Source organism: Heterodontus francisci, chromosome 22, assembly GCF_036365525.1.
Source record: "Heterodontus francisci isolate sHetFra1 chromosome 22, sHetFra1.hap1, whole genome shotgun sequence".
NCBI lineage: Eukaryota > Metazoa > Chordata > Chondrichthyes > Heterodontiformes > Heterodontidae > Heterodontus > Heterodontus francisci.
Window position 1 is genome coordinate 53,208,521 of NC_090392.1, and position 22,927 is coordinate 53,231,447.

The 22,927-nt window shown below is 43.2% G+C and overlaps 1 protein-coding gene across 1 annotated transcript in view; it reads left to right on the forward strand.

The window, feature by feature from the left end:
* LOC137381616 (V-set and immunoglobulin domain-containing protein 2-like) overlaps window positions 1-22,261 on the forward strand; it is a 49,591-nt gene extending 27,330 nt beyond the window's left edge. The window contains exons 5-7 of the mRNA XM_068054323.1: window positions 1,703-1,822; window positions 13,236-13,374; window positions 20,706-22,261. Coding sequence (XP_067910424.1) covers window positions 1,703-1,822; window positions 13,236-13,374; window positions 20,706-20,820 — 374 coding nt within the window. The 3' untranslated portion in view covers window positions 20,821-22,261. The remainder of the gene's footprint in view (window positions 1-1,702; window positions 1,823-13,235; window positions 13,375-20,705) is intronic.
* Window positions 22,262-22,927: the final 666 nt, after the last annotated feature.

The window sequence follows — 22,927 nt, forward strand, 5'->3', positions numbered from 1 at the left end:
TATGAACTGAGGCAAAGGGCATGGCTATGGTACTAAATGACTACTATGCATCTGTCTTTACCAAGAAAGAAGTTGCCGCCAAATCCATAGTGAAAAAGGAGGTAGTTGAGACACTGGATAGGCTAAAAAAAATTGATAAAGAGGATCTATTGGAAAGACTGACTGTACATAAAGTTGATAAAGCACCAGGACTGGATGAGATGCATGTGAGGATACTGAGGGAAGTGAGGGTGGAAATTGTGGAGGTACTGGTCATAATCGTCCAATCCTCCTTAGATGCAGGGGTGGTGCCAGGGGCCAGGAGAATTGCAAATGTTGCACCCTTTTTCAAAATAAAGTGTAAAGATAAACCCAGCAACTACAGGCCAGTCAATTTAACCTCAGTGGCAAGGTGAATTCGGGACAAAAGCAACAGTCACTTGGACAAATGTGGATTAATTAATGAAAGCCAGCACGGATTTGTTAGGGGCAAATCGAGCTTAACTAATTTGATTGAGTTTTCTGATGAGCTAACAGAGAGGGTTGATGAGGCGTTTGATAAAGTACCATATAACAAGGTTGTTGGCCAAGTTGAATTCCTTGGAATAATAGGGCCAGTGGCAGTACGGATATATATATATATTTCTTTTGACCTAATCATATTCTTTGGACAGCCAAATGTAAAGTCCCAAGCGTTATCTCTCCATCTGTCACACCCTCCTCCACATACCTTGCACCCATTGAACGAGTAGGCAAGGCACTGTGTACTTAGGTCTCTGTTCAACCATTATACTTAGAGGTGAATCAGAAGTCTGTACAACAGAACTATGATAAAATCTTGTTTTTTTATTTAAGGGAGAGAACGGTGTTTCTGATCTGTAAAAGTACAGGTACTCTTACAAGGCTTTAACAGATAAGTTCTCAATAAAAATACTTGCACAGTCAACAGAACCAATTTTTTTGTTGACATATTTGCAAAAAATACGACACCAACTGTTTCTTTTTTAAAATACCTCCCCCTAACTTCTAAAGGTGCTGGTTGTGATACAGTGTAGTTCCAAACTGCCATCCATAATATTTGAGTTGCTACTTGACTGTGGGGGTCAATGCCAAAGACAAAATTCTGTCCTGACCTGGCAAGCATGTTTCAACATTGGATAAAAATCCAAAGTGGAGCTGATTTTTCTGCTCCCCTGCTATGGGGCACTAAGGCTAAGTAGAGTATCATTGTTGCAGCTGCAGCTAATATCACCCAAAGGCAGCCAGCACGAATGAAACTAATGGTATCCAAAGACAGTAGGTGCCCATGGAGCTATGTCCCAGCAAGAACCAGTGCCTTCAGGAGAGGAAGAGAGAAATTAAAATTAGTATTTCTGTGCTAGTCACTACATCTGGAAATTATCATTTTGCAGAGAATTGAGTTACCCACAAACAATGTTAATGTTGTATTCCTAATGCTTTAATATTCTTCATACAGCACTTCTCTCTTTAAAGCTTACATGCCAGCAAAGTCAGTTGCCAGTAAGACTCCAACATTGCATGTCTGGAGCTAATGGATCTTCTGAGTGGGAATCTAGTGCTGCGGCTCCAGGACCCACTAGATTGTGGTTTAGTGGTTTACTACTGTCATGACAGATCCTTATTACTTTACCTGATTCTTCCTTGATAGTAAGCATCTTGAGTTTTATTTCAGTTATTTTTTTCTTCTCTTCCACTATTGTAGATTCCACAAAAGGCTCGCTATTTCTGAGGAACCTGACAATGGAATATTCAGGAACCTACAAATGTGTGGCATCCAATATCCTTGGAGAACGATCATGTCAGCTGGTTCTCACAGTCAGCGGTAAGGATCGACTTCTTCTGCAGATTTTAACCTTGTAATCCTTTGAGAGAAGCAGCCCTAAATATAGATTAACTCCACTTTAAACAGATGGCATTGATATTTCAGTTTGCAATATAGCCGTCATTGTTTGGTCTGTTTTGAGAAGCAACACTTCACGGCCCTGTGGCATCATGTGAATGGTGTAGGTGGGATTTAGTAGGGAATTAGCAAATTGAGGGGAAAATGATTTTGATAATTAAAATGTTGAAGCGATAATATGGTATTAATTCATCATATCACTAGATAAAGCGAATTTGTAAACATGGTTTTGAAAGCTTGCTCTGCTCAAAAAATACCCTTTTACACGATTTTTACTGAAAATGTGGAAGAGAGGAAATCTTCACAAACAGGTTTGATGATGTTGCAACATCCAATGACAAGAGGAATTCTTATCCCTGCATTAGTTCATTCAGAACTCAACACCATCTAATATTAGCTGCATGGTGAGAGCCAAATTGTGAAAGGGTTAACTCGATGCCTGGGATTTGATTCTATTGCACCTATTGACAGGGTGTAGTGGTAATGTCATTGAACAAGTAATCGAGAGGTCCAGGTTAATACCCTGGGGGCACAGGTTCAAATCCCACCATGGAAGCTGGTGGAATTTAAATTCAATTAATGAATAAAAATCTGGAATTGAAAGCTAGTCTCAGTAATGGTGCCATGAAACTATCATAGATTGCCATAAAAACCCATCTGGTTCACTTATGTCCTTTATCTGCTGTCCTTGCCTGGTCTGGCCTACATGTGACTCCAGACCCACAGCAAAACTCTTAACTACCCTCTGAAATGGCATAGCAAGCCACTTAGTTGTCAAGGGCAATTAGGGATGGGCACTAAATGCTGGCCTTGTCAGCGATGCCCACATCCCATGAAAGAATAAAAAACAAATGCACCTGACTAGAGTTAACAGTGGCTCAGTGGTTAGCACCGCAGCCTCACAGCTCCAGGGACCCGCGTTCAATTCTGGGTACTGCCTGTGCGGAGTTTGCAAGTTCTCCCTGTGACCGCGTGGGTTTTCGCCGGGTGCTCCGGTTTCCTCCCACCGCCAAAGACTTGCCGGTGATAGGTAAATTGGCCATTGTAAATTGCCCCTAGTGTAGGTAGGTGGTAGGGAATATGGGATTACTGTAGAGTTAGTATAAATGGGTGGTTCTTGGTCGGCACAGACTCAGTGGGCCGAAGGGCCTGTTTCCGTGCTGTATTTCTTTAAAAAAAAAATCATGCCACTGCGAAGCAGAAATGTGTGAAGTTGCATCAGATTTTGATCAGTGCAGAGGATTAGAAATCTGTCCTTCCACTCTGGGACTTCAATTTAGTTTAGTTCAATGTGATGAAAATGAAAGCGTCCTCTTTCTAACGGCTAATTAAGTGCACTTAGTCTGTGCTGTTCAAATCGAATCACCAGTGAGCAGCACTGTATAATTGGTGACTTAATGGTCAATCTCACTCAGAATGGGATCGACAGAGAGAGAAATAGAAATGTCATGTTAGTTTAGTAGGGAATGCTTGTATGAGGAGTAATAGAGATATTCTGCTGGCATTGGCATAATATAAGGGGGTATCTATGTGACATAACATTTGTACTGTGTCTGACCTGGGAGTTCTTGATGCTGAAATAGATGTTACGACCGGGTGAGAAAGGTGTCTAGGGGTCCCTTTCAGCCTTCACCTGGTCTTACCGTAACAGGGTTTAATTTTAAACACACCATGATTTTAGCTCCCCCTTGGTGAATCCTTGTTCACCACTTTCCAATTATAAGGCAAAGAAACTAGAACAGTAGGTTTTCTTAGGTTTAAAGAAGAAAGCTTGAAATTTATTAAACTTGAACTTAAACTCGAATTTGGTTGACGCCTATGGATACACAACATGCCCAAGCCAGCATGCATACGCGATATACGCATGCAAATAGAGACAGAAAAGAGCAGAAGAAAAATAAAGTGGCAAATTTGAGGCAATATCTGAAGAGTTCTGTTACGGTTCTTCAAGTTCACTGTAGACTTCTTGATTATAGGTAGATCTTGCTTTTCGTTGGGGCCCAGTATTCTTCTTAAACCTGTTCGCTGTAGGAGACTTTTCTCTGTAGGGTTCATGTGTCTTCAGTGGATTGAAAGGCTTGTGAGAAGGAGATGGGAGCAGACAGGAGTGATCTTCTCAGTCCGGGAGCAAACAGTCTTTCTGAGTTCAAACTCTCTGTGGCTAGTTCAAAAAACTGGACTAGCCAGTTAGTCATGTGACCAGCTGGTCTAACCAGTCCTGGTCCCTATGAATAGCATTACACCAGCAGGCCCTGGAATGTGCTTCCCTACCCCCTCACTGTCCGGAGATCAACATATATTGTGGGTTGAATGTGTCAGGAAGTGGTCCTTTGTCCTTCCAAGTACTGTCTATTAATATGTAAATGTCTTTTCCAGCCACGGCTGGTCTGATTAACAAGCCTTTTCCTCTCTCCAGCAACATTTAAAAATCGATGTTCATGACAAAACTAATGTGCCTCAGTCTTGTCAGGTGGTGGTCTAGCATGACATAGAGGAAATTATTTCCTTCAGTTTGATTAGCACAGAATCCATGAAAGCACAAGGGTTGTGAGTTCACAGTTTTTAGGGGGAATGTTTTACAAAGAATAAGCTCCTTACCCCAGGGGGAAATCCCATAGATTCAGCTCATTTGATGCTGCTGTTGAATTATGGAAGATCACAGACCTAAAACGTAAATTCTGCTTCTCTCTCCAAAGATATTGCCAGACCAGCTGAGTATTTCGAGCACTTTCTGTTTCTATTTAAGATCTCCAGCATCTGCAGTATTTTGCTTTTGTTGGAAGATTTCAGGTTCATTTCCGAATCTGCACTGAGGAAGGAGGACACCAGAACTTAGTCTCAGAGTCCTGGGTTAGGGAAGGGAAAGTCAGCCAGTGTTCCATGAGTTCTGAGCTCTCATGCAAAGATTGGCCACTAACACAGCAAAGGGAACACCACCAGGCAAGGAGTGTTGGGGAGAAAATTGGTCAAGAAAAATAACCCTCATACTAACATTAGCTGGTTCATATCTTTCCACAGAGGTTGCTGCGATTTTCACTCAAACTTGTAACAAATCTATACATACTCCTTTGCACTCCAAGGGCTGAATTTAGTAAGCCCGTCGCAGGTCCCAGTGGTGGACCAGTACATGTACACTGCTCCCACTAGTCACATGGGTGTCCGGCCCACAGCTATCACGTGGCAGGCGGCCACTTTACGAAATGGAGGCATGGGGCCTGGCCAATCACTAGGTGGGGGCAGGATGTGAGACGCCATCAGATGACTCTGGAGCAGGTGCTGCCGCCATATTTAAAGCCCTGCCATTGGTACCTTGGAGTCATTTTCTGTTCTCTCTGGTGAAACCGTTGCAGTTATGACTCCTGGATGTTCCACCCCCCCCAGAGACAGACCCCGCAGGATGGCTGAGGCAAGACATGGGGGACCCATGGTTTAGCAATGCCTAGCTCGAGGTTCTTCTCCAGGCTGCAAGGCAAAGGCGGGAGGTTCTCTTCCCCAGTGATGGCAAGACATGCTCATCCTGCCTGAGCAAGCAAGCCTGGATGGAGATCAATGAGGAGGTCAGCAGCTGTGGGGTCACCCCTCCCGGACATGGGTACAGTGCCACAAGAGAGTCAATGACCTTCTTTGCTCTGCCAAGGTGACGGCTCCATACCTCTCTCATTTTTAGGGATTTCAAGTGGCTATGGAGGAGGAAGTGAGACATGGTGATGGAGGCGCCACAACTGCGCTGGCAGAGGGAGTTAGGCATCACCTCATCCTGACAGATGCATGGCTGCATCTCATCCACAGGCCACCTTCTTTCACAGCTCACCCCCATCAACTCCCCTGAAAGCAGACAGCAGTAGGGGACGAGTGGCTGACGCTAGCAGAACTGACATGTTGATCTCTCTGCAAAGTATGACTATCTCCTTCTTTCCACTTGAAGGACAAGAGGGCCCGTACCAGCAGGGAAATATCCCGGACTGGTGGAGGCATCCCAAACATCAGGCCTCTCTCCACAGGTGAGGAGGAGGCATTAGAATTAGCAGGAACCCAGGGCAGCCACTTAACATGTGATGGAGAGACCGAACCCTCTACACAATTAGTGAGAATTGTCTTCCATCAACATACAGTTCACTTCTGGAGACCCAAGTCATGCATGGTTGGCATGATGAGATCTGTACAGCCTAATCCACAAATGTTTGTGTTCTCTCATTCAGGTCGGCATCTGCAGGAGACTCCAGCAGAAGGGGGACATAATTCCACCTCTGAGGATGCACTGTCACATGACTTTCCTGCACCTTCCACCAGCGCAGATACTTTCACCTCGTTGGGTTTCCGCTCGGCTGTAGAATCAGGGTCACAAGCTGGAGAGAGCACAAGCTCCCGAGCAGCTGGCTGAGGCTGAGTCATCGGAGGCCACTGACAGTCGGAAGACTGTGGGTGGCCAGGCCCATGCTGAGCCCCAGGCTGACGATGAGCCTCTGGTGTCGAAAGCACAGGGCATGCTGGAGTTGCAGAGAGGGGTATGGCAACATCTGGCAGAGATGCCAAAGGCAATGCACAGCCATGAGCGGATGATGGAGGAGTCCATCCATATCATGAGTGCTGCCATGTCTCAGGCATATGAGCACATAGCTTTCTCCATCGAGAGGTTCACGACACTCATGGGAGAGCCAGATCCCACATATGTGTGCAGACCTCACACCATCGCCTTGGCCATGAGTTCAACGCAGCAGTGACAAGATGAGAGAAGAATGAGGCACCTGGAGTCATCTTCAGTTCCTCATCCTTCTCTGGTCAGCAGGGAGGTTCAAGTGAGCCTTGAAAGGGAGGAGTAGAGGCTGACATCCACAGCTGGGGGGGCTCCCCTCAGGGTGCTCTGAGCATGGACAGTGCCGCCTCAGCCCCTCCACTAGTGAGCCCAGCTCCAGTAGCCGTGATGTCTGAAGCGAGCCCTGCACCTGTGCAGGAAACCCTCAGGCTGCTGGGGCTCTTCAGGCCTCAGGCAGCTAGGGGCAGCCGCTGAAGTCATCACAGACCAAGGGGCAGCCTGATCAGCAGCCTGCCTCCAGCCCAGCTGCTAGAGCTGGGTCATAAAAGCTCATAAAAGCAGTCATAAATGTATAAAGACAACCACCTAGAGACACTTGGGGTTTCACAGGTGTTTGAAATTTGACATTTGCTTCATCATATAACGTTTGTTGGTTTTCCAAATTCACCTTCCTTATGGAAAAATGCTTATTTTATCATGCATTAATTGTGAGCACCCTTCCCCTTAGTGGATGCCAATGTAGGCATAGCCTTCATTGATAGGGTCTCCCATGGGCCGTAGCGCGTGGTTCAGTTGGGCGCTAGGCACGGAAAACTCATAGAAAAGAGGCAACAGACTGAATGCATTGAGGTGAATATTTATTGATTTTAATCTGAGTAGCCATCAGGGTGGTTGGAAGTGGTTAAGTATGCGATTGTCTCTTGCCTCCTTGGCCCATCGCTCAATCTGCCTGGCCTCCAGTGCAAGGGCTTCAACATCCTGTGCTGCCTGCTCATCGCCCTCCTCTGCATCCTCCTCATCAGTGGAAGAGTGCCATTCAATCATGTCCTCTGCATGCAAGGCCTCCCGTCTCTGCAGTGCTGGACTGTGAGGAGCACAGCAGACCACAACGCTCTGCAAAACTCTTGCTGGGGCACACTGCAGAGCTCCACTGGATCAATCTGGGCGATGGAATCTCATCTTCAGCCGCCCAATGGCCTGCTCGATGGTTGCTAGGGTGGAGCCATAGCAAGTTTTGTTCCTCTCCTCCACTGCATTGCGAGGATTCCTCACAGTCATTGGTAGCCATGTCTTCAATGGGTAGCCTTTGTCCCTGCCAATCCATCTCTGAAGGCAAGCGGGGGAGCCTGAAAAGCTGTGGCACCTGGGACTGCCGAAATATGTAGGCATCATGGTTGCTTCCTGGGAAACAGGGACACACCTGCAGGAAATGCTTTCAGTGGTCACAGACCTGTTAGACATTGATGAAATGGAAGCCCTCCCTGTTAATGAAGGTGGCTGGCTAGTCCGTTGGAACCTTGATGGCCACTTGCATGCAATCCAGCACACCTTGCACTCGGGAGAATCCAGTGATGACCCCGAATCCACTGGCCCTCTTGGTCTGACTGTCAGGGTCGGTCTGGTAGCGCACATAGTTGCTGGCCCTCTTGAGCAGGGCATTGGTCACCTCCTTGATGCAGCGATGGGCTGCCGACTGGGAGACCCTACCGATGTGGATCCTTGAAATGATCCAGATGCATAAAAGTTAAGTGCCACGGTGATCCTCAAGGCCACGGGCATAAGGTGATCACCAATCCCATAGGTCGCATCTCGTCCTGCAGAATGGTGATGGACTGCCTGGAGAGATGTAGTCTTCACTGACAGTGCTGCTTGGACATTTGGAGGTAGCTGATTTGAGTCCGGTACACTCTTTGGCACAGATGGGCCTTTCTTGGCATGGCCGGCTGCTGCTGCTCTTGTCGTGGAGCTTCACAGGCTGGCACAGCTGCCTCCTATCCCTACCTCAGTAGGAGGTGCTGCATCATACCACTGGGATCCATTAATACAGGGTGCATGTGACCCATGCCAAGTGACCAGTGGGCCTCCAGAGTGTTGTTGATGCAGAGATGACCCTGCCTTGACAGCTTTGCCTTTGCAACTTCTCCCAGCAGACTGCCTGATGGCTCTCAGTGTCTGTCATGAGTTTCTTTGTGTTATTTCTTCGGGGCATGGGTTTGAATTCCACCCCTGCTACCGTGGCATGAGCTTCTTTGTGTTATCTTAAGCAACACAATGAGGTACGTGGATTTCAGTTCCTTAAGATCTCGCGGAGGTTCATTAACAACTAAACTAATATACACAATACGAAACAAACTACCTACAAAACATTTGCCCAGGGTGTTACCGTGCAGAGTGACTATAGCTTCTAGTCACATGACTTAGCTTATTAGTATACTAAGTTCTTAAAGGGACATCACTCTTAAAGCGATCATACAACAGTGCCCACCCTTGCTGATAGCCAACCCTCTCACCCAACAGCTTGGCCACCCAATAAAGCCATCCAAAACCAAGCCCCTCTCCCCTGTACAGACCACCCAAGACCCAGCTCATCTGTGCAGAGTGCACAGTTCTGTAGGCTGAGAATGGCTCCACTCCCCCATCTTCCCCCAATAAAGTGCTGATCATTGCTACCTACCTGTCGCGGCACTGCGGCCTCACCTCGGTGCCACCAGCTTTCAACAGCCGGGGCTCTGAAGGCACGTGAGGGCCGCCTGTCATCCTCTTAATTCCAAGCCCCTCCATTGAATCACAATGAATTACACAATAACGTATTAAAAATGAGCGCTCTACTATTTAAATTACATTCATCACGTCGAGGTGGTGCTATCCCGCTGCTGACTAAATCCAGAAGCAATGTCACAATGTCAAATTTCCAGGTGGATGCGTCTGACGCGATTTCCCGGTCCCCCACACCTCCATTCCCGCTTCAAACGGCCACACTAAATACTGCCCCAAATATCAGAGGAACGGGGACAGCCAAGTTTGTCCGGCAAACTATTTCTATGAACTATTTCAGCAATATAGCAAATAATGGGTCATAAAATTGACCAAGATTTTCAAATATTTCTACTTCTACTTGTCATGGAGCTCCACTTTCATTACACTCCTGCACACAGTTTTTTATCTTTGACAATATAAAGTATCCTCTTCTGTGACATAGAAAGGTGATATATGCACATTGACATTGACATAGTCAGGGGTTCTCAACTGCAATTATAAATATGTAGTTATCAATAAGCAGAACTTAGTTTAATTTAAACTTCCCTAAAATTTCTATGCTCCATCTTAAAACCCACCTCTTTGACCAAGCGATTGGTCTTGATAGGAGATGATAGGCTGAAAAGCTGTCAAGATGAAAACTGGCAGAGCAAGTATGAGCAAGCTATATCTAATTCCTTTGTCATTTACTTATGTGATTATATATCATATGTCTTGACAGGAAGGATGTCAGGAACTTGGAGATTGTTTGGAGGAGATTTAGAGAGAATAATACCAGGGATGAGGAACTTAAGCTATGTGAAGAGATTAGAAAAACTGAGATTGTCCTCCTTAGCAAAGGTTAAGTGTGTATTTAATAGAGGTATTCAAAATTATGAGGAGTTTTGATAGAGTAAATAAGGAGAAACTTTTTCATTGGCAGAAGTGTGGTAACCAGAGGTCACAGATTTAAGATAATTAGCAAAAGAACCAACAATGAGATGAGAATTGTTCTTTTATGCAGTCTGCATTACTTGATAGGGTAGTGGAAACAGATTCAATAATAACTTTCAAAAGGGAATTTAGATAGACTTAATAAAGGAACACTTATAGGGCTGTAGGAAAAGAGCAAGGGAGTAGGACTAACTGGAAAGCTCTTTCAAAGAGCTGACACAAGCAAAAGGAAGCAAATGAGTTCCAACTGTTCAATATAATTCTCTGATGGATAATATTGTATAGAATTAGTGAAGATTCCTTATCTCTTCACTTTCTCCTGAGGTCACTTATGGCCATGGAGGTGCGGAGGTTGGTTGGCTAGGTAACGTACTCCTAGGCCTCTGCCAATGCAATGATAAGTTAATAGATTCTCTTGATTTATGTCACCTGGGATTGGCAGCCTAGCAGTATGTGAATAGAACCTGTAACCCCTTTTGATGTGCTGGCTTTTAAAATGAAAGTGTAACTTAGTGCCATTGTTCAAGAGTGTCTCGCTTTAAAATTAATTTTAAAAAAATTTAAATTTCAATTTAACAAAATATATATTTTGTGCCACCACTCTATGAAATGACTATTCTTGGGGCATTGAACAGGTTGCGTTGTATTAGGTACAATGATAAATGCCTCTTTCCATGTTACCAAGCATTACCTGAGAAATGGGCAGCATCGCAACAGGAAAGTGCCTGCGTGGCAGGCTATCACTGGGGTCTATTTTCTGACCGTCATTGTTCCCATTCAAATGATTAACAGACTCTCACTAAATTATGCTGCGCACATTTTAACACCTATGTTAATCAGTTTAAGAGACATGGGTTAACACCTGTACTGCAAAAACACTCTGACAAATTATTACAAGAATGTTTTGCATCTGTCCGGGAAAAGTTATCAGTTGGAAGAAATATTCCACTGGCAGTTATGAAAACAGTGTGCCCAGTTGATTGGGCAGAAATGGCACCTTTCTGCTTTTTAAACGTGACTCGCTTTTTCTTTAAAAAATATAAAATCCAGTATATTTTGATGATGATAATACATTTTTAAGTGTTTAAGAGTATCGCCCCAAACCGCGAGATTTTGTTCCTCTCACAGAGTATCGTTCAGCAGGAGCATAAATCAAGGGTGGACTATGAAGATTAACATGCCAAACTTGCTGCTGTTCTCCATTTACCTGCCAATGATTGTTACAGCTGGAGTATCAGGTAGTTCAGCAAATTAGGCCTGTTGACCTCTGCCCTGCTTCCCTACCCCCACCTCAATTCTCCAATCTGCATCCGTTGAACAAGACTCTGGGCCAGGAATGGAATCTCGCAATTTTAAATCCAGTAAGTAGTGAGAAAGGGTCATTCACCCATTGAACCTGCTCTTTCCAACAGACCATGTAGAATTTACATTGTCCAGGATTCAAGCCCAATTATTTACATTTGTACGAAAAACTGTGTACATCTATTCCTTGGTCCCCATCATTAATTACACAAAATCCATAATATTCATCCACCATTGATGTTAAACTAACTGACCTGTAGTTGCTGGGACTGTCCGTACACCATTCCTTGAATAAGGATGTCACATTTGCCACATTGGAGGCAGATCTGGGTACACTGTCAAAGGGCTTGGGTACAGGTTGTATTAGGATGAGCTCTCAGTTGTTGCACTATTTTTAGGGGAACCCCCAGGGATAGGGCTGGATAGGAATTTTTGGAGTATTTGGGAAGCTGAAGCGTCAGAGGCGAAAAGGGTCTTAAAGTTTTGTGACGGTGGGTCTCTAGGATGATGGGGCTTAAATTGTCATTGGCCACTTTTGAATCTTAAGTTGACCTCTTACTCTGGATCCTTATTTTGTACCCTTGGGTACCCCTCGCTACCACTTTTCCCATCATCTGTCTGTTCCTATCGTTATTCCTGTCATAAAGCATTGACATAGTCAGGGGTTCTCAACTGCAATTATAAATATGTAGTTATCAATAAGCAGAAATTAGTTTAATTTAAACTTCCCTAAAATTTCTATGCTCCGTCTTAAAACCCACCTCTTTGACTAAGCGTTTGGTCAAATCTAATATCTCTCTTTTCAGCTCAGACATCCACTTAGGTCTGATTGCACCTCTGTGCCTTGGGTTATTTTTCTACATTAAAGATAATTATACAAAAGCAATTTGTTCATTTTGGAGAGAAGGCATCTGAGAAGTGATCTTGTACATGTATCTTGATCGTAAATGGTATGGAAAAGGTTAATCGGGAATATTATTTTCAATTAAACAGTGGGAATAGGATGAGGGGATATGGATTCAAGCTAGTAAAATGTAGTTTTATGATTGATATCAGGTGATTCTTTTTCACGCAGAGAGTGATCAACATTTCGAATGGATAGAATGTGAAGGTAAAGAGGTAGAACAATTGAAGAAACAGTGAGGCACAACAATGAATGGTCGGGTTGCTCTGGGTGGATTATTTAAGATGGGTTGAATGGCCTCCCTCACCTGGAAGTAGCTTCTGATCTTTTGAGAATACTGAAAATGAATTATTCTTGCAGCTGCAAGAGAGAGCAGTGACTTCTAGCCTATCAGTCTGAGTTGGATCTGAGCCTGTTCCTTTGAGTATAAATTAATTTTGTACATGATCTTAGTACTAAAATAAGTTCTCCTGCAGTAATTCTATTCTTGATAATCTGTTTCGTGTTGAATGGAAACTACCTGCCGACCTTTTACCTTAAGTTATAAAGTTAATCGTATTTTCCAAGTAATGGTCCTCGGACACCGATACAGCGTTGGAAATATACTCATTACTTGTAAAGACAAAATGTACCTTAATCCTTTTAGGTGTCATTTTGTGCTCCAGTCAGCAGCTGTACCTGAAATACTTGCCTGTTTTTTTGATGCACGGTATGCGTTTTTCCAGTATCTCTTACCAGTTATGTCTGGATATGCACGTCAAGTGCCGTCATCAGCAGGGCTATGGACCAAATGCTGGAAGGTGGGATTGGACAGGGTGGGTTGTTTTTCAGCTGGTGCAGACATGATGAGCCAAGTGGCCTCTTTCTCTATCGTAAAACTTTCTATGATTCTTCTTCTTTTACAGTGAGCAATGAGGCGGGAGTGATTGTTGGAGCTGTGTTTGGTACCCTTGTGGGTCTGCTTCTGATTGCTGTCGTTACATACCACTTACTTCGTCACAGGAGGAAGAATCCCAAGGTTCCCGTTCTTGGACATGAACTGAGGTTTGGATATTTACAGTTGATCTCAGTATTCCTGGACTAGGGAAGGGGAAATCAGTCACTTCTGGGACTTCAATTTCCTCTGTACATTGGGCCAGAATTTGCTGGTGTGGGACATCTCGATGCGTCCTGTGAGTTGAATTTTTTTTCCTCACTTTCAGCTCAAAATCTTTGTGCGATGCAAATTGGCAGCAGTGTGAGCTGATTACAATGGTGAGGTCAATGGGACACCTGGGATCTTGGTGAATGACAGGACCAGCAGTCTAACTCCTTAACCAGTGAGATTTAAGGATAAAGAATGAAACAGAGCGAATGACAGAGAAGGAAATGGGCTGAATTACTAGAGTCAAATTGGATAGAAAAAGAGAAATGAAGAGAGAAGAAGAAAGATTGACTTAAGAGTGAGAGAAAAAAAGACAGAAAGGAAAAGTGAGAATAAGGTTAAAAATTTAAAATTTCAAAAACTTCTAGGAACAATTTACAACCTGCAGGACTGAGACTCCATATTTTCAGTTGTTCCCTTTCTGGGCTAGAGAGGTTAAATAGCATTGCTGGAACATCAATCTCATCATTAAAATCATCCTGACATCATTCTGTGGCAAGTTTACTTCATTTTAACTGTGCAAATGCAGCAATTTCTTGAAACTTACGGGGAGGTTGATGGTGAGAGCCCACTTTTGCAAGCCTAATGGCAATTTGTGCAGCAAATCGTCCAAGAATTTGTGGTGATTTGCAACTCACACCGTATCTCTTCCTCACCCCAAATTGCTAGATTTTTTATATGCGAATAACAACGTGCACCTTTAACTCTGTGTCATTGTGCCAGTAAATTCTGCCCCATCATTTTTAGGTTAACATGTTTGCGTTAAATTCCTGTCTTCACTATTTCACACAGCCATTAATTTGTTACTAAACCATTTAGCCAGCACACTAAACGTTTTCTGCAACCGCCTCAGACACAGGCATGACTTCGTCCCTAATGGGATAAGCAATGAAGAAAATTATACACTTTGATTCCTATCCAGTGATCCCTGCTGGAAAGTGTGTGTGTATTTTGACAGTGGGTGAGGGAAGGATTGGGCTCTGGTATGAAGCTGAGGAGTCTGCACACTCACCATCTCGGCTCACATATGAAAAATGACAAATTGGACGAGGTGCCAAGACAGTGGTGGAACTCATTGCACCATATATCAGTAACTGTGGCCCCTAGCTCCACTATTTTCATATGCATATCTTATACTTTAGAGTAATCAGTCAAGAGGGTTCCAAAAGTACCTCCAATACAGATTTTTAAAACTGGGCAAATGTTTAGACATTTCTTAATAACAACTCATGCAATATTTAACATTCAAAAGAGAAAATATAGGAAATACATCCATCAGTATCTGTCATGCAAAAAGACAAGTTTACATTTTGGGTGTGGATCTTTTATCAGAGCAGAAAATGGTTGGGCAAGCTCCTTAGCAATAGGACTGAGCGAAATGAAAAGGAGGAAGAGAGATGATAGGCTGAAAAGCTGTCAAGATGAAAACTGGCAGAGCAAGTATGAGCAAGCAATATCTAATTCCTTTGTCACTTAGTTATGTGATTATATATCGTATGTCTTGACAGGAAAGATGTCAGGAACTTGGAGATTGTTTAGAGGAGATTTAGAGAGAATAATACCAGGGATGAGGAACTTAAGCTATGTGAAGAGATTAGAAAAGCTGAGATTGTCCTCCTTAGCAAAGGTTAAGTGTGTATTTAATGGAGGTATTCACAATTATGAGGAGTTTTGATAGAGTAAATAAGGAGAAACTTTTTCATTGGCAGAAGTGTGGTAACCAGAGGTCACAGATTTAAGATAATTAGCAAAAGAACCAACAATGAGATGAGAATTGTTCTTTTATGCAGTCTGCATTACTTGATAGGGTAGTGGAAACAGATTCAATAATAACTTTCAAAAGGGAATTTAGATAGACTTAATAAAGGAACACTTATAGGGCTGTAGGAAAAGAGCAAGGGAGTAGGACTAACTGGAAAGCTCTTTCAAAGAGCTGACACAAGCAAAAGGAAGCAAATGAGTTCCAACTGTTCAATATAATTCTCTGATGGATAATATTGTATAGAATTAGTGAAGATTCCTTATCTCTTCACTTTCTCCTGAGGTCACTTATGGCCATGGAAGTGCGGAGGTTGGTTGGCTAGGTAACGTACTCCTAGGCCTCTGCCAATGCAATGATAAGTTAATAGATTCTCTTGATTTATGCCACCTGGGATTGGCAGCCGAGCAGTATGTGAATAGAACCTGTAACCCCTTTTGATGTGCTGGCTTTTAAAATGAAAGTGTAACTTATTGCCATTGTTCAAGAGTGTCTCTCTTTAAAATTAATTTTAAAAAAATTTAAATTTAACAAAATATATATTTTGTGCCACCACTCTATGAAATGACTATTCTTGGGGCATTTAACAGGTTGCGTTGTATTAGGTACAATGATAAATGCCTCTTTCCTTGTTACCAAGCATTGCCTGAGAAATGGGCAGCATCGCAACAGGAAAGTGTCTGCGTGGCAGGCTATCACTGGGGTCTATTTTCTGACCGTCATTGTTCCCACTCAAATGATTAAAACAGACTCTCACTAAATTATGCTGCGCACATTTTAAAACCTATGTTAATCAGTTTAAGAGACATGGGTTAACACCTGTACTGCAAAAACACTCTGACAAATTATTGCAAGAATGTTTTGCATCTGTCCGGGAAAAGTTATTAGTTGGAAGAAATATTCCACTGGCAGTTATGAAAACAGTGTGCCCAGTTGATTGGGCAGAAATGGCACCTTTCTGCTTTTTAAACTTGACTCGCTTTTTCTTTAAAAAAATATAAAATCCAGTATATTTTGATGATGATAATACATTTTTAAGTGTTTAAGAGAATCGCCCCAAACCGCGAGATTTTGTTCCTCTCACAGAGTATCGTTCAGCAGGAGCATAAATCAAGGGTGGACTATGAAGATTAACATGCCGAACTTGCTGTTGTTCTCCATTTACTTGCCAACGATTGTTATAGCTGGAGTATCAGGTAGTTCAGCAAATTAGGCCTGTTGACCTCTGCCCTGCCTCCCTACCCCCACCCCAATTCTCCAATCTGCATCCTTCGAGCAAGACTCTGGGTTTGGAATGGAAGCTCGCAATTTTAAACATAATAAGTAGTGAGAAAGGGTCATTCACCCATTGAGCCTTCTCTTTCCAACAGACCATGTAGAATTTATATTGTCCAGGATTCAAGCCCAATTATTTACATTAGTATGAAAAACTGTGTACATCTATTCCTTGGTCCCCATCATTAATTACAGAAAATCCATTATATTCATCTACCATTGATGTTAAACTAACTGACCTGTAGTTGCTAGGACTGTCTGAACACCTTTCCTTGAATAAGGATGTCACATTTGCCACATTGGAGGCGGATCTGGGTACACTGTCAAAGGCCTTGGGTACAGGTTGTATTAGGATGAGCTCTCAGTTGTTGCACTATTTTTAGGGGAACCCCCAGGGATAGGGCTGGATAGGAATTTTTGGAGTATTTGGGAAGCTGAAGCGTCAGAGGCGAAAAGGGTCTAACAGCTTTGTGACGGTGGGTCCCTAGGATGATGGGGCTGAAATTGTCATTGGCCACTTTTGAATCTTAAGTTGACCTCTTACTCTGGATCCTTTTCCCATCATCTGTATGTTCCTATCGTTATTCCTGTCATAAAGTATTTAACTGTAAATATTTTGCTTAAAATTAATGGACAGAAAATTATGGGTTGGGAGTGTGTAGCTTCCTGATGTGCACTTCTGGTGCATGTCAGGAGTGTGCAACTGGAAAATTAAGTGCGACATTGGTGATGTGACATTTGCCAACTTATATAGTCTATCAAATGTCCATCAACAAACAAGCTCAAAATGCTTCATTTTTAAAAATAAAAACTGAAGCCTCAAAGTTATTTAGAGGAAAGAAAATTTTAAATGAATATATACTAGGGGGCACTGTTTTAAAATTAGGGGTCACCTTTTTAGGACAGAGATGTGGTGAAATTTTTTCTCTCGGAGGGTTGTGCGACTTTGGAACTCTGCCTCAGAAGGTGGTGGTGGACCCGTCATTTAATATTTGTAAGGCAGAGGTAGATAGATTCTTGTTAGGCAAGGGAACCAAAGATTATCGGGGGTAGATGGGAGTGTGGAATTCGATACACAAACAGATCAGCCATGATCTTATTGAATGGCGGAGCAGGCTTGAGGGGCCGAATGGCCTACTTCTGCTTCTAATTTGTATGTTCGTATGTATCCCCAATCCTAGTTGTTTGTTCTGCAGACAGTCATTCCTTCTGCCTAAGCAGATTTTCCTTATTAACACCAATCCCATTTCCAACAAGCTATTTGCCCAAATAAAAACAGAAAGTGCTGGTAATACTCAGTAGGTCTGGCAGCAACAGTGGAGAGAGAAACAGAGTTGATGTTTTGAGTCGGATATGCCTCTTCTTCAGAATCCAGATATTTGACCATATTCTTTTCAATGAAGTTAATTTGCAATTCAAAGTTTTTTATTCATTTCATGGGACGTGGGCATTGCTGGTCAGGCCAGCAATTATTGCCCATCCTTAATTGCCCATGAGAAAGTTTGCAGATAACACAAAACTCGGTGATGTAGCAAACAGAAAGGAGGACATAGACAGATGGTGAAATGGGCAGACACATGGCAAATCAAATTTAATGCAGAGAAGTATGAAGTGGAACATTTTGGTAGGAAGAAAGAGGAGAGGCAATATGAACTAAATGGCACCATTTTAAGAGAGATGCAGGAACAGAGAGACCTGGGGGTTTACATATACAAATCTTTGAAGGGAGTAGAACAAAACACATGGGATCTTTGACTTTATTAATCGAGGCATAGAGTACAAACATACAAACATACGAATTAGGAGCAGAGTAGGCCAGTCAACCCCTCGAGACTGCTTTGCCATTCAACAAGATCATGGCTGATCTGATTGTAACTTCAACTCCACATTCCTGCCTACCCCTTGCTTATCAAGAATCTATCTACCTCTGCCTTAAAAATATTCAAAGACACTGCTTCCACTACCTTTTGAGGAAGAGAGTTCCAAAGACTCACAGCCCTCTGAGAGAAAAAATTTCTCCTCATCTCTGTCTTAAATGGACAACCCCTTATTTTTAAACAGTTCTAGATTCTCTCACAAGGGGAAACATCCTTTCCACATCCACCCTGTCAAAACCCTTCAGGATCTTATTTGTTTCAATCAAGTCACCTCTTACTCTTCTAAACTCCAGCGGATACAAGCCTAGCCTGTCCAACCTTTCCACATAAGGCAACCCACCCATTCCAGATATTAGTCTAGTAAACCTTCTCTGAACTGCTTCCAACACATTTACATCCTTCCTTAAATAAGAAGACCAATACTGTACGCAGTACTCCAGATGTGGTCTCCAATGTATAACTGAAGCACAACCTCCCTACTTTTGTATTCAATTCCCCTCACAATAAACAATAACATTCTCTTAGCTTTCCTAATTAAGTGCTGTACCTGCATACTAAACTTTTGCGATTCATGCTGTAGGACACCAGATCCCTCTGCAACGCAGAGCTCTGGAATCTCTCACCACTTAGATAATATGCTTCTTTGTCTCTACTCTTTGATTTATCGCATCTTCCCAAATTTGATCCCTTGCCCCCACTATTTAGTTTAAAACCCTCTGCACTTCCCTAGCTATGTAGCTCGCTAGAACACTGGTCCCAGCACATTTCAGATGAAGACCTTCCCAACGGTATGGCCCCCACTTTCCCCAGTACTGGTGCCAGTGCCCCCCAAACCAGATTCCACTTCTACCACACTTTGAGCCACGCATTCATTTATATAATCTTATTTGCCCTATGCCAATTTCCATGGGGCTCAGGTAATAATCCAGAGATTATTACCTTGGGGTTTTGCTTCTTAATTTGGTGCCTAGCTCCTCATCCTCACTATGCAGAGCCTCTTTCCTTGTCTTGCCTATGTCTTTGGTACCTACATGGACCACGACGACTGGATCCCCCTCTTCCCACTAAGTTCCTCTCCAACCCTGAGCAGATGTCCCGAACCCTGGCACTAGGCAGACAACACAGCCTTCTGGACTCTCTCTCGTTGCTGCAGAGAACAGCGTCAATCCCCCTCACTATACTGTCCCCTACCACCACTACTTTCCTTTTTGCTCCCTCTGCTTGAACGGCTTCCTGTACCATGGTGCCATGGCCAGTCTGCTCACTCACCCTGCAGACCTCGCTTTCATCCACACAGGCTGCAAGGAGCTAATGCTAAACCTTTATAAAATACTGGTTAGGCCTCAGTTGGAGTGCTGTATTCAATTCTGGGCACCACATTTTAGGAAGGATATCAGAGCCTTGGAGGTGGGGGTGGGGATCGGGGGTGATAGAAGAAGTTCACTAGAATGGTTCCAAAGAGGGACTTCATTTATGTAGGGAAGCTGGGGTTGTTCTCTTTAGAACAGAGAAGGTTGAGCAAATTTGATAGATATGTTCCAAATCTTGAATGCTTTTGATGGAGTAAATGAGGAGAAACTGTTTCCAGTGGCAAAAGGACTGGAAACCAGAGGAAACAGATTTAAAGAACCAGAGGCACTTTGCATTTTTTTAATGCAGTGATGTGTTGTGGTATGGCGTACATTACCTGAAAATGTGGTGGAAGCAGATTCAATGGTAACTTTCAAGAGGAAATTGGATAAACACCTGAGTGAGAAAATTTACAGGGCTGTGAGAAAAGAACAGGGAGTGGGATTAATTAGATAGCTCTTTCAAAGACAAGGCATCAACTTGATGGGCTAAATGGCCTCCTTCTGTGCTTTATTATTTTGTGATTCTCATTATCTCAGCCTCAGCTGCTTTTTCTGGCCGTCTGTTCCTTCTATGAGTGACATTATGTCGGATACTTTTCTTAGATCCACTAATTCCAGTGAAACTTTTAATCTTAAACTTGTGTCCTCTCGTGTATGCTTCACAGTCTGAAGCCAAGTTACCTATTTCCAGGTACACTGTCTCCAAATTGTTTTCATTTACATGGAGATCATAGTAAACATGTTACATAAAATAATGGTTGTCTGGGAATGATGAGGAAAGCTGAACTTTATCCATGAGGTCAAATGATATCAACAAACATTTGAACTTTGCTTTTATGAACTCCTCAATTACAGCTTTATAATTGATTCTCAGTCCACAGGAAGAAATCAGCATGGCGACTTGAAATATTGGGATTTAATATTTAGTGTTTCCAACTTCTTTCAATGGTTTAATGTGTTGATTTCAGAGAGGATGCAGTGGCTCCAGGTAAAGAAGCGAACTCCCATCTACTGGCATCGTCTATACACAATCAAGAAACCAACTCAAACAGCTTGAACTCAAAATTTAACATCATTGTCTAAACCCCACTCAAATCTCAAGCATCGCACCCCACAAAATTCAGGGCTGAAGAGGTTGCAGGTTTTTTAAAAAGTGTATTGTCCTTTTATATTTGTTTTGCTCTGTGCTACCAAACCACTTTACTACAAGTTGTTGCTCTTATTATAAAGCTCAGTTTTACTGGCTGTGAATCTGACAAACGTTCAACTCTTTTAGATGGAGATCCATGAAAATGGATGAGGAATGGATCTAAAAACTATTAATGGGCTCAATGTTTATTTTGAAATGGAAGCTTTAATTGGGTAGCCGTAGGAACTCAATTCTCTTCAGTGGATGGGTCGGTTGCTTTCAGCTCTTGATTGGGTTGCAAGGTGGAGCATTTTGCAGAAGGAGACTTGGACAGCTTGAAGCAGAATTTGTGATGATCAATCAAGCTCTGCAAAAATAAAATGGCCTGTCAAACATTCTTAAAGTAACATTGATAACTAATAACAGCCATGGAAGGATCTAATATCTAGATCAACCTATTAACCTGAAGCATATTTGCAGCAAGATCCACATTTTCTGTACCCCCTCTGAGATAGTGATAGTTGGGGGATACCCATAGAATTGCAATGGGAGGCGGGGGCTGGAGGGCTGATGGCCATTCTGCCCAGAGGCCAATTGAGGCCACTGAAGGGCCTCTTGCCCACCCCACTGGGATTTAACTAGTGCAGGGGGGAGGGTGCCTCTGCCTCGTGCAGCGGTCGTCCATAATACGAGGCACCATCCCTGTGAGCTTGAGGGGGGGGGGTCCCTCTTCGTGGGCACTCTGTGGCCCACGGAGGAGCCCCACCAGGAAATATTCCACCTCCCTGGACCCCACTCCCCTACACTTAACACCCACCCTCCCATTCCCCCAACCCTTGCCAGGGTCTTCCGGACTGGCCCCAGTGACTCCACCTCACTTACTTGAGGTCCGGGTCTCCGGCACTGGGCCTGGGTCCAATGCCTCTGCAGTACTGGCAGTAGCCATCACTCCCAGTGGCACGGCCGATCCTGCTAAGCTGCCAGCCCTGTGATTGGTCAATAGCTCTTGGATGCCGGATCCCCATCTTGAAGGGTTGAGGATCATGCCACTGGGCACTTAAGTGCAGGAACAACATAAGATCATGCCAGGGGAGGCTCGGAAAGGCCAAGGCAGATGTCCCCCCAACTTTTCGGCAGAGTGCTGGCATTAATTTAGAGGCACGGTGTATGAAACAAAATTATTTGTTATAATTTGAATCAATTATTACTTCTGTTTCATAAGTATGCATGCTTCACTGTACTGAGTACAGGATGTTGAAATAGAACTAATTAAATCTGTTGTCGAGATTGCTTCCAGTACTTTGTATGGGCTGATCTGAAGCTTGATATGTACTCTGTGCTGTACTGAGTGATAATCTACTTTTCTTGTGTCTTAATAAACTGTTTTTGTTTTTATGCAGCTTTATCATTCATTCCATTTAAACTCTATAACATCAAGAAACTTTGGGCATGCCCTGGGCTGGAGGGAGAGACTATAGTTTTAGTAGATCTTGATTTCAGAACACTGTCGCATAACTAATAGAATATGAAATGGGTATTCATTCCTGAGCTTGCCCCTCTCACAGACCATAGCTGGGTATTTCCTCACAGATGCTTCCATTCTGACGCTATAAATTTATAACTTTGCCACGTTTCTGATGAAGTTATGATGCAGAGCAGGAGCAGTTCTGAGGAAATTCCTGTCCAGTGGATGAACTATGCTTGCAAGAACCTTGAAATGATGATGAAAGATACTACTGCATGAACATTAGTATATTCAGAGCGATTGCTTTCCCCAAATTAGGAGCTGCACTTGCATGAAGTTTAAATTGACGATAGGGATACAAAATTGTAGCTATAATTCCCAAACCTGCATTCTGCATACTCCCTGAAGGCAATCTTGGTATTTTTTGCCAGAGCTGATGTCAACCATACAATATACTCTACCTGTTGTCGACATGTCATCCTCAGTGGCATTGGTAGAAGTGGCCATCACACAGTGCTTGTCAAGCAAGGTCTCCACTGTGGGGCAATGTTCCATTGTATAGTGGGACAGAGTAAGGGCAGATCTAGCTGTACAAA